General features: G+C 39.5%; 1 protein-coding gene across 2 annotated transcripts; it reads left to right on the top strand.

The window, feature by feature from the left end:
• The first annotated feature begins 173 nt into the window (after positions 1 to 173).
• On the top strand, positions 174 to 7270 carry ciao2a (cytosolic iron-sulfur assembly component 2A). Of its 2 annotated transcripts, XM_034126976.1 has the most exons (6): positions 175 to 393; positions 2773 to 2937; positions 3182 to 3231; positions 4322 to 4367; positions 6784 to 6901; positions 6990 to 7270. In XM_034126976.1, the coding sequence occupies exons 1-5, from the start codon at positions 270 to 272 to the stop codon at positions 6882 to 6884; spliced, it is 486 nt and encodes a 161-aa protein (XP_033982867.1). In that variant the 5' UTR covers positions 175 to 269; the 3' UTR covers positions 6885 to 6901; positions 6990 to 7270. The 2 variants fall into 2 exon arrangements, with proteins under 2 accessions (XP_033982868.1, XP_033982867.1); XM_034126977.1 differs by lacking the exon at positions 6990 to 7270 and having other exon boundaries at positions 174 to 393; positions 6795 to 6895.
• Positions 7271 to 13206: the final 5936 nt, after the last annotated feature.

Raw genomic sequence — 13206 nt, forward strand, 5'->3', positions numbered from 1 at the left:
CCTCCTCCATTACATTGAGTTGGATACATATTAAGCCATTTTTTGTTCATGTGGTTTTTATTTATTTATATATAGAGAGATACATATATTTTTTCTCGTGATCATTGTTTCCCCCATGACCTCTGGTCCACCCTCCAGTACAGCAGGGGGCGGTCATGCACCTTTAGCTGGTTTGTAGTCTGCCATTAAACCAGCAGAAGGACAGAGCCCTCCACTATCAGCCCGCCAGTCTCCTGTCAGTCTCTCTTTATCATGGCTTCTCATAAACTATGGAAACATTGTTGCATCTTGTGTCGCTAACCGCCTGCAAACTGCTGCATTTCTCTGGACTCAGCGACTACAGGAAAGCCCTAAAGACTACAAAGATGGAGGAGAAAGCGTTAGAAGTGTACGGTGAGTAAACCGGCCTCGTTATTACTGCTGTGTGAAGTTAGACAAGTTAGTTAGATGAACTGTTAACATCCCGAATACTTTATTTACATATAATCTGATAAGTAACACGTTATGAAGAGGTCAGCTGGTCGTGACATGGTGACGTCATTGAAGGCAACGTTAAATACAGGGTTTTCTGAGTGGAGTTTGGTGAGGTTGTAGTGCGTTTTTATATTTGATATGGCAAGAAATCGCTGTTTTATTATTTAGTATGGTTTACTTGCACATGTTTTATCACTGAGGTGTCTGAAGTACTTTTTTACTTAAGTAGAAGTAGCAATACTACATTGTAAACATACTCACACGAGTAGAAGTGGGTCATTCCAGAATTGGAGGACATTTCTTGTCCCCGATATATAAAATCTAATAATCCATGCCCAAAAAGCTAAGACATGCACTTGTTGTGTTAAATATACTTGTCTTGAGACAAGATGCATATAAAGTTGTCGAAAAAGTGGTTTCAAAATATTATTTAAAATATCAAATAGCTCTCGAACACCCCCTAAAATTGCCCTTTTCTCTTGTCCCAGCTTCTTGGTGACCAACTTGCATGTCAAATATAACATTTAAAATAGGGTTTTTATTTACTTTTTTGGTATTATTCTATTGATATATGTGTCTTGTAATGGTAAAATCAATTTGTTAAATCATAAACACATTTTAAATAACAGTAATTTTGCACAGAAGGTGTGTCCCTCAACATGCGCGCAACCCTGTTACCGAAACCTTTTTAGCTTGGCAGAGGAAGTGAAAAAACTGTTTGTCGCATGACACAGTGGAAAGGACATCAGCAAGCCATGTGCTACTACCATGGGTAGACCAAAACTAAGTCCTCTCTTTTATTTGTAATATATTTCCAATCTTGTCACTCTTGAAGGAGTGTGGCACTCATACAAACGCAACCCTGTTACTCAAATTATGAGACTAAAACACATTAATTTCAAATGTATCTTTCTTTAGTTAAATATCTAAGTGTGTCCATTCCTTGACAATAGCATTACATTGTGCAGCTAGCATTAATTCCTGAGGTAAAAGCTCAAATTAGCATTGATTTTCAACCCTGTTACTATAATTAGAGTAACAGGGTTAATTCTTCATTGGAAAATATACATTTGATGCCTTAGCTGGGCAAATCACTTTTTTTGATGGTTTATTATCTGTTTTTCCTAAATACATAACAAAAAATAATAAAATGAAAGGTTCATTTTTCAAAAATGTTGGTGTCTAAATTGTCCTCCAATTCTGGAATGACCCAAGTAGTGGCTACTTCAAGTACTAATTTTCCAGTATGGCCCATATCAGATTACATTTCTGTATTATAATGATCAATTCATAAAGGTAGGGGTTATTTAAATGACTTGCTGTACTGCTGGGTAGCTTAACCTGTAGCCTATAATACATAATGATTTATTGATGGGTTTATTTTCTGTATTTCAAATCCATACCTGCAAAGTAGCTAGTGTCTAATTATGTACCATGAATGTCCTGGAGTAAAAAAGTTGCTGAAAAGGACCGGTTCTGAAACATAATTCAAAAAGATGATTTTCTAAATAGAGTTGAGGGTGTTTGTAATGAATTTACTACTGGAACGTAACTCATATAAACGGGGTTCAGAGTGGCCCAATCTGAACACTGTAGACTCTTTTAAATGTCATCTAAAGACATTCCTGTTTGGTTAAAGGTGGGGTAGGTAATTTTGGAGAAACCGGCTCGAGATCGCTAGAATTTGAAAATACACAGCCGGAACAAATCTGCCACTTCCTCACAGAGCCCCTCCTCCAACACACACGAACGCGCACATGACCAATGAGGGCACGAGATAAGTTTGTGCACAGATGGAAGGCTGACAGGCAGGTAGGCCATCCAGTTATTTTAGCCGGGCCGGCTCAGATGATTGGTCGTGCTTTTTACAGAACTACAGCTTCCACAGATGATATTTTTTTATGGATTTGTTGTCAAAGCACTTCAGATATTCATTGCTATCGGGATGTTAAGAGCATTCCATGGAATATAACAACAAGTGTATCTCGAGCCGGTTTCTCAAACTTACCTACCCTACCTTTAACTTGTGTGCTTTTATTCTATATTATTCTATGTTTGATTGTGTTTTTCACAATGTATTGTGTTTTTAGCACTTCTTAACATGTGTCATGGAAAAGAGCTTTATAAATATATTTTACTTACTTACTTACTCACATACATACTCGCATACTCGCATACATACATACATACATACATACATACATACATACATACATACATACTCACATACATACATACATACATTCATACATTCATTCATTCAGGACCACAGAGTATGTAACTGCTGCTCTTCCTCAGATGTGATCCGCTCCATCCGGGACCCGGAGAAGCCGAACACGCTGGAGGAGCTGGACGTGGTGACGGAGAGCTGTGTGGAGGTGAGGGATCTGGGGGAGGAAGAGTTCCTCATCATCATCAAGTTCTCCCCCACCGTCCCTCACTGCTCCCTGGCCACGCTCATCGGTGAGTCCCTCTGCAGAGACACCACCAGAAACAACACAAATGAATAAGCCATCCAACCACAAACTGTATTACTGAATGAAGTGGATAGTTAGGAAGTGAAACGAGGGATCGTTGATTAAAATCCGAGCCTCAGAGTCGGTCACCTCTACATTCATATGTGAATGAGTCTGAGCATCATTCGTCCGTCAGTGAGAGAGAATCGTTCAGAGTCTGATGTTCCTGCTCCGTGTTTCTGTTCCTGCAGGTCTGTGCTTACAGGTGAAGCTGGAGAGGTGTTTACCTTTCAAACACAAGGTGAGTTCCCTCAGAGACATCAAGTGTCTGCACGGAAACTACAAAACACACATTGTGCAATCAAGCCGTGCACATCATACACTTTTATATATGTCAACTAAATAAAAAAATGGATTCAGCCGTGCATGCACAGGTCCCTTTCGCCTCACACAATACTGTCTTCATTTAGTCTTTGCCTCATGTAACTTCTGGAGAGCCACATTAGAACAACTGTGCTCTTAATAATCCAAAGACTTTATTGTAAACTGCTGTTTTAAGGGATTGTAGCCTCTGCAGACCATTGACATGCAGTCAGATCTATAGGACACACAGGAGAGGGAATAGGGCCCCTTTAAAATGAACACACACAGATATAACAACCCCTACCTCCCAGTGTTTGCGTCATGGTTTATTTCTAGATATTTTGTGGTTTTAAACTAGGGCTGTGCAATTAATCGTATTTTAATCGCAATTACGATTTTGGCCTGCCACAATTACGAAAACAACATAATCGAAAAAAACAATTATTTAGCTTTGCTTGGTTGTGACATATTTGATCTAATTAATTTTGGTCTCATTTATTTGTATTTATCATATTTATATATGTTTAGTAGCTTGTGGAAGTGCGCTCCAAAATATTTGTTGATCTTGTTTATTGGTATATTATTTATTTAAATGTCTCATTTATTTTATTTATTGGTTTCTCAGTTGAATTATACGTTCAGGGTAATCAACAGTTAAAAAGATACTGTTCAAATTATTATTTGTATTTGTTTTAAAGTTCAATAAATGGATGTTTTCAAAGTCAATGAATAATCGTATTTAATAATCGTGATATCAATTATTGACCCAAATAATCGTGATTATGATTTTTTCCATAATCGCACAGCCCTAATTTAAACTCTTCTCCAGCCGTTTGCATCGTCTCTTAAATGATGTTCTGTACCTCTGAGCTGCACGTGTCCCACTTATAATCCCACTTATAATCCCATTTATAATCCCAGTTCTTCTGCAGCGCTCTTCATCTCATTCAGAGCTTCTCTGAAATACTTTGTTCTTAATTGAATGTCCTGAATAAAGTAGACCCTTTGCTCTTTCTGTCTCTCCTCAGCTGGAGATTTACATCTCAGAGGGAACGCACTCCACTGAGGAAGATAGTGAGTCTCTGTCTTCATTACTTTTCCATTTAACTCTGCAAATGTTCCCGTTAGTTAAAAGACCTCCTGCTGAGTGTCGGAAGTCTACATTATCACCACATTATAATAAAGTAATATATCAGTGTTTCCTTTCTACGCTGCTTCCTCCTTCTACTTCACTTCATGAGAGAGGGATATGTTGTACCGTTTATACACGACATCTATCCTTTAGTTCCTTTCTACAAAAATAAAAACACATTTAATTCATAGTCTCGTTTACCAGCTCTTATCATGAACCCTGAAATGTTGAATACCCCAAAGTTTCATGATAGAAATGTATAGTAGGGTCTCCAGCACATAGAAACTGCCGGATGCTAACCTGCATACAGTATGTTGGACAATTTGCACAATTAGCATGAATTGTCTTAATTAGCATGAATTGTCTTAATTAGCATGAATTGTCTTAATTAGCATAGGCAGACAAAAGATTTGGGCCATTTTGTAGGTTATTGAGGATGCTGAATCCATTTCTGATCCATTTTCAGATGAAGAATAGAAGCTCTAACCAGAAAGAGGCCACATGAGGATTGCGGTCGAATAGTCCAAAAAACAGCTCCTAAATTCTAACCCTATCGTCTATCCCTTGACCTCTGAGTGAAAGGTCACGGGGTTAAGGGATAGTGGATAGGAGAATTCAAAAGGATTTAGGAGAAGAGACTGCGGCACTTTAGAGAATCGACTGCACTTCCACTATCCGACGTGTTTATGATGCGCCAGCAGAGGTCATAAATGTGCGCCTGCTGCTGTGGGGAAACTATGTAAACTACAGTTTTCTATACAGCGGACTACAACATGGATGTTTAATAAGAACGAGGGACTACTGTAAACTCATCTAGAGACTCTGCACCGTGCTCTGATGCTGTTATGCTTTATGAACGGGGACAACAGAGAAACATATTCTTCATGACCAAAGCTGGATTTGAAATAAAAAAGGAAAGTGAAACTTATGCTCGTCACCCTCTCCCTCCGGTCCACATTAATACAAATGATCCCAATACGTATGATTGTATGAAAAGATCTTCAAATCAATACAAATGTATTTATTATAAACGTTAGTCCTTAACATCTATCACTGTGTATATCACCATTCAAACATCTTTTAAAAGTTGAACAAACCACACAGCTCAGTAAAGACTGTGAAATGTTGACTTTATTTGATCATTTCAGTAAAAACTAACGTTCATATTTCTCTTTTTGATTATAATACTGATGAACGTTCAAAACAAAGCACTTTGGCAACTTACCACATACGTTTTAAAATGCTTAATAAGCACCGTAACTTTCATGATATCATTTCTCCGTCATAATCGGTTGTTTCCGTCAACGGCCGACTGTTGTGTGACGGCAAATGCTGCGGCCGCAAGGCATTGTGGGGCAGCATTTTCTCCTCTCCTTTCGGTTAGGGAGGTCCAGTGGTTCCTAAGCTAAAGGAGGTTATAAAGGAAGTTTGAAACCTCCTTTCCTTTCATTTAGAGAATTGGAACGGCACTTATCATGGCTGCCACTGAGGGACCTCCGGGTCATTTCACTCCGTTAGGAAGGTTCCTAAGATAAATGGACTATTCGACCGCAACCCTGTTCTCTCTGTGGGAGGATTCTGATGCATTTTGGGTCGATTTGGAAGATCTTGGGGATCATTTGGATTGGACAGATTGCTTATTTATTGAAAAAGATTTGTCCACAGTAGAGGTGATGATGTTCATCTTGTGCTCTCTATATCCAATGGTCTCATCACTACTCATGGTGGTCCCAACCAGTCCACAGAGAGAAGAGATGTGACCACTTTCTGGTTATAATCAGCCAAGATATTTGTTAACCTTTTGTCTGAATATGCTAATAAACGCAACTCATGCTAACTGTGCAAATGTCTCAACATATGCAGGTTAGCATCCGGAGGTTTCTATGATCTGGGGACCCTACTCTACATTTATATCATAACACTTTGGGGTACTCAATATGTCCGACAGGTTCAGTGTGTTGTTGTTTGTGTCGTAACTCTGTGTGTGTGTGTGTGTGTGTGTGTGTGTGTGTGTGTGTGTGTGTGTGTGTGTGTGTGTGTGTGTGTGTGTGTGTGTGTGTGTGTGTGTGTGTGTGTGTGTGTGTGTGTGTGTGTGGTGTGTGTGTGTGTGTGTGTGTGTGTGTGTGTGTGTGTGTGTGTGTGTGTGTGTGTGTGTGTGTGTGTGTGTGTGTGTGTGTGTGTGTGTGTGTGTGTGTGTGTGTGTGTGTGTGTGTGTGTGTGTGTGTGTGTGTGTGTGTGTGTGTGTGTGTGTGTGTGTGTGTGTGTGTGTGTGTGTGTGTGTGTGTGTGTGTGTGTGTGTGTGCTGTGTGTGTGTGTGTGTGTGTGTGTGTGTGTGTGTGTGTGTGTGTGTGTGTCCAGTTAACAAACAGATCAATGATAAGGAGCGAGTGGCGGCCGCCATGGAGAACCCAAACCTGAGAGAGATCGTGGAGCAGTGTGTGACCGAGCCGGACGACTGAGTGTGTCCCTGTGTGTGTGTTTCCGTGTGTGTGTGTGTGTGTGTCTGTGTGTGTGTTTCCGTGTGTGTGTGTGTGTTTCCATGTGTGTGTGTGTCTGTGTCTGTCTGTCTGTGTGTTTCCATGTGTGTGTGTGTGTGTATGTATGTGCAAGGGTGTTTGTGTGTAAGGGTGTGTGTTTGTGGACCCTCCCATCATGCACTGCGGCGCTCGGGTGAAGTGGACCAGCCTCCTCATGTTTCCCTGTTCTTAAAGTATGTCCTTTTTTTTTTTTAATGCAATCATCCTGTGAATGATATCTTTAAAAAGTGATTATTTTTAGAGAAGATGTGACGTGTAAAATAATCTGATCTAACCTGATTAAAATATATAGAGTATGTCGTCTTCTTCCTCTTCTAATGTTTTTATTGAATCTGCAACACAGACTTGATACAGAATGAAATGTGTTGGTGCATTTGAGGTGGGGGGGAACTCCCCTAGCCTTTGCAGACCATTGACATGCACTAACACCTATAGAACTACAGGAGACCCTTACAGAAAAACACTATAGTATTACTATTAAGAATTACTATAGAAATACCACAACAAAACTATCAGTATTATTAAAGTCATTCTGTTTTTTTGGAACACACTACAGAGAATGACTTTAGTAATAGTTGGCTATGGTGATGTTATAGTGAAGTGTTATACTATAGAGTTATGTGTATGTATTAGGGCTGTCAAGTTAACGCGTTAATAACGCGTTAACGCAAACAAAATTAACGCCACTAATTATTTTAACGCGATTAACGCATGTGTATTTTTTGTCCTCGGCCGCCGTAGTTTCAGAGCGCATCGAGTTTAAAATACCATCGACTGGGGTTGCGTTCGAATACTCCAAAAAAGCAGCTCCTAAGTTCTAACCCTATCGTCTATTCCTTGACCTCGGAGTGAAAGGTCACGGGGTTAAGGGATAGTGGATAGGAGAATTCAAAAGGATTTAGGAGAAGAGACTGCGGCACTTTAGAGAATCCGACTGCACTTTCACTATCCGACGTGTTTATGATGCGCCAGCGGACGTCATAAATGTGCGCCTGCTGCTGTGGGGAAACTATGGAAACTACAGTTTTCTATCCAGCGGACTACAACATGGATGTTTAATAAGAACGAGGGACTACTGTAAACTCATCTAGAGACTCTGCACCGTGCTCTGATGCTGTTGTTTTATGCTTTATGAACGGGGACAACAGAGAAACATATTCTTCATGACCAAAGTTGGAATTGAAATAAAAAAGGAAAGTGAAACTTATGCTCGTCACCCTCTCCCTCCGGTCCACATTAATACAAATGATCCCAATACGTATGATTGTATGAAAAGATCTTCAAATCAATACAAATGTATTTATTATAAACGTTAGTCCTTAACATCTATCACTGTGTATATCACCATTCAAACATCTTTTCAAAGTTGAACAAACCCCACACAGCTCAGTAAAGACTGTGAAATGTTGACTTTATTTGATCATTTCAGTCAAAACTAACGTTCATATTTCTCTTTTTGATTATAATACTGATGAACGTTCAAAACAAAGCACTTTGGCAACTTACCACATACGTTTTAAAATGCTTAATAAGCACCGTAACTTTCATGATATCATTTCTCCGTCATAATCGGTTGTTTCCGTGAACGGCCGACTGTTGTGTGACGGCAAATGCTGCGGCCGCAAGGCATTGTGGGGCAGCATTTTCTCCTCTCCTTTCGGTTAGGGAGGTCCAGTGGTTCCTAAGCTAAAGGAGGTTATAAAGGAAGTTTGAAACCTCCTTTCCTTTTAATTTAGAGAATTCGAACGGCACTTATCATGGCTGCCACTGAGGGACTTCCGGGTCATTTCACTCCGTTAGGAAGGTTCCTAAGCTAAATGGACTATTCGAATGCAACCAAGCTGATGCTGACAGCCCCGCTCCTGCCGCCCGCTTGTGGCAGACCACACTTCCACGCTCACCGGCAGGCCCGGACTGGCCATCGGGAGGACCGGGAGGGAGTGTGTATGTGTGGCGCGACTCGCGCGAGCGAGGCACACCTTACGTGTTGTTGTTAGCATCTGGTGCTAGCTAGCTGCGCTAACGGATATAAGGAGCTGTTTCAATGACATTTCGCCGACAACTGCGCCGAGCACTTGACTTTATGCAGGCAGCCAGACAGTGGGACATTGTACGAAAAGTCAGTACACTCAGCACGGATAGTACGCGCAACATGATTGCAGCGTCCAGGCAGCTCCCATTCGAGTATATTATGCCTTTAGCTGGCTCAACGATCCATCACAGTGTCTACACACACACACACACACACACACACACACACACACACACAATGCTATGTTAATGTTCAGAGGTTGTTGTGTTTAATATTCATGAGAATATTTGTCATTGTTCAAATGATAATAAACAAACATATAAAGCATATTTGTCCACTCATATGTTGATAAGAGTATTAAAAACTTGAAAGATATCCCTCTAAGGTACATTTAGAACAGATAAAAAATGTGCGATTAATTTGCGATTAATCGCGATTAACTATTTTAATCGACTGACAGCCCTAGTATGTATATATCACTATAGTGTTTTCTATATTATTTCTATGGTTTTTTGGAACACATTATAGAAAATTACTATAGTGATACTATAGAGTTGGCTATGGTGATCTCATAGTATATTTATAGTTAATCAGCTTTAATAATTATGTAGTCATCCCCATAGTAAGTATGGTAACAACAAATAAAAGTTAGCAAGCAGAGCAGTTTCAATTTGAAAGACAGGGACTTTATTAACAAATATAATACTTTGTTCACAGAATATGAATATGAATAACTTAAATGTAAAAAATGACAAGAACAATTTCAGGCCCGAAACAGAAATGGTTGGGCAATGAAATTAAGGGGAAAAGTGTCCCAACCCCTCTATATATTTCACATTCATATACTTACAACCTTTGCGTCTCTACTAAGTCAGAAATGCAAACTTTGTTCATCAAATACTTCTGGAGTTTTCTTCTTGAGTAGATCAGTTAGGCCATTCAGAAGAACTGGTTCTTGTGGAGGCTGAACAAAACAATAAGAGCAGCACAAAGTCAAGTTCTGGCCTGTGTGATTTTTTGAAACACAATTTAACAAGCATGGTAAATGTATACCTGAGTTTGACAGACTTCTCTTAGGACAGGCTGAAGATCCGGTGCTTCAGAAAAGTGCACTTGGAATCTGTCAAAGTTACTTATGTTCTCACTTCTATCAATATCTATAAACTCTTGGAAGTCTGTGTTGTGTTTTAAAATCCTATCAAGGACAAATCCAAATGCACCTGTTACTTCCAGGAGATGGTTTGTGCTTTGGACACTGTACATTTTTCTTTTAATTTCCTTTCCATTCTTAAATGAAATTGCAAGGACTTTAACAGATTCCTGCTGCTCATTCCCGCTTCCTGTAATTATAAGAAAATGAAAAATTCATCCTGATGTTGACTGATCATATTATGCCAGATTAAATGAAATGCCATCATCTATCATCTTCTAGTTAAACCCATTAATACACACCTTATATAAATTATAAGCAGTATGGTAATTTTAAGTTAATTAACTTTACCCACAAAGACAACGTGTGTGTGTGTGTGTGTGTGTGTGTGTGTGTGTGTGTGTGTGTGTGTGAGATCCCAGATGAGGTGTTTAAACTGTCTCCGTGTTATCTCTCTTTCCTGCTGTTTGATCAACTCTTCATTTTCTCTCTGATATTAGATGTCCTCTCACTGACGCAGCGTCCTCGTGTCTCCTGATCAATAAAGTTTTATCTCCTGACGATATCACCAAGGCAAAGTGAGACAATAGAGAGAGAAAACTCTGAATGTACAGAGTTTAACGATGTTTAATCACGGGTAAATTACACGGGTAAATTAATGAGATAAAAAAATCTAATTTTATTTTTTTCGGAAATGAACGACTTTGATGTTGAAACTGTTGTTTATTAAAGCAAAATTAATTTTACAATTAAATTCAGAATAATTTAATTTTTACCACTTTATTCATCATTTTACTAATGATTCAAGTTTTTTTCTGAATTTATGACTTAAATCACTACCTTTTTTTTCATAAATGTGTGACTTCATAATCTCTGAGAATATTGAATAATAGTTAGCATGTCTCTGACAGCTGAGACTGTACTAAAGTCCTCTTTAAACACTTCACACACACCTTTTTATATTAGGATTAACGCCTGACGTTTGATTGACAGCTGTGTGTGTCACTCAAACTAAAGCTGTGCTCAGGCACTGTAACGCTGCTGCTCCTCCTGCAGGGGGCGCTGTTGAGTTAAATAAAACATCCTGACAGGCATGAGGCTGTAAATGAATAAAGATAAATAAATACAGATAAACAAACTGACCCTGTCCTCATTACACATTCAGATATAACACACAACAACGTTCATTAAGTTACACTTGGCCAGGAGTCAGAGGTGTGTGTGTGTGTGTGTGTGTGTGTGTGTGTGTGTGTGTGTGTGTGTGTGTGTGTGTGTGTGTGTGTGTGTGTGTGTGTGTGTGTGTGTGTGTGTGTGTGTGTGTGTATATATATATACAAAGTCTAGTTTGTTGTTACGTCTACCGTCTCTGCGTAGAATAACAGTAGCAACAAGAACCTGTGGGCTCACGTGCGCCCCCTTCAGTGCGGCAGAGGTTATGGCTGCCTCCCCTGGTGCATTTTCATTGCCGTTGAGAGCAGCGAGCCTAAATATCATATATACGTGAAATAAGTTATTTAGAGACTATGGATGGCGAGGATAAATGTAATAAAGGGATCTACAAACATTACATTGGTGACCTACAGTGAGATGGTGACAGGCATGCGCTTAGGGCCCGCTTTCCAGCCAGTTTCTGTGGGGTGACGCATTCTGAGGTGAGGCAGAGCTCATCTGTGCCTCACCTCACCCCACAGTAACTGGCTTGAGCGCGCTCACAAAATAAGTGGCCGCGCTAAATTAGTGCCCGTGCTCCAGCAAGTTACTGTGGGCTTACGTGAGGCAGAGCACGCCCCTGCCTCACTTGTCATCGCTCCCGTAGCGGAGCTCGGCAAATTTGCTGATTTTGACTATAAAAAGCGATTAGAATCAAACATAAATCACACTTACAACACAGATCAGTGGAGACATTTTATTATTATTACTATTTCGTTTTTCTTTAGTTGTTTTTCCGTTACATTGGAGTATGACAGGTGAGGCTCTGCCTCCCCTGCCTCCACTGACTGCACGTCGCTGATATATATTTATATGAATATGATAATGTTAATAATCCTAAATGTCAGTATTTCTGTTATATATGATTTGTTTCATTCCAAAATGGAGCAACTGTCCCCAAACCCGAATTCCCTGGGATAAATAAAGTATTCTCTGATAAATAGATATATATACACACACAGTATAAACATGCATACTGTATTTACTGGTATATTCTGGGTGTAGTGAAACAGGAAGGTATAGAGAGTCAGCGTAACATTTTTCTTGTGTGTCTGTCTTGAGAAAGTGTTTTTTAATCTGCCCCCTCACAGTGAATGATGAGTGTTTGGACACACTGTCGTACACTGTTTCAGTAAATGGGTTCTGCTCCGTCTCACAGCGGAGAAACATAACTCACGTCTCCTCCAGAACACACCTGGACTCCAACTCTGAAAACCGTTTTAATACAGTTCCAGACCACAGAAACGCTGTAATTAAAATCACCAAAGACTCCCTCTGTATGACTGCACCTCAAATTATACAACACAGTCTCACGGCATTTCGTGTTATAGTCACAAAATTAATCTATTGATTCGTGTTCACCAACACGATTTCCCCATTTTTTTCGTGTCACACAGAACGATTTTAAAAGCAATGTAAATAATAACAAATTAGAAGGAAAAAAAGATGACAAAAAATACAAATGTCAGTATTCTGAGGCTCTGAGCCATTTCTTTTCCTCACTGACGGCAAAAAAAGTCAGACATTATACGATTTAAAATAAAAGGGATAGGGTTAGGCTTAGGGTAAGATATTGAGTAAGAACATGTTTTTATGAACCACACAGCTTCTGGTCTTCCAAGACCCGACCGGACAAAAAGACGTGTTGCAGGCACGAAACATACTAGCAATAGAAATACATTGCATTTAAAATCGTTCTGTGTGACACGAACAAAATGCGAAAATTGTGTTGGGGAACACGATTCAATAGATTAAATTAATTTTGTGACTATAACACGAAATGCCGTGAGACTGGGTTGAATTATACCTCTCTTAAATCACCAGTTAAAGGTGGGGTATGTAATTTATTTCAG

This window comes from Trematomus bernacchii, unplaced genomic scaffold, assembly GCF_902827165.1.
Source record: "Trematomus bernacchii unplaced genomic scaffold, fTreBer1.1, whole genome shotgun sequence".
NCBI lineage: Eukaryota > Metazoa > Chordata > Actinopteri > Perciformes > Nototheniidae > Trematomus > Trematomus bernacchii.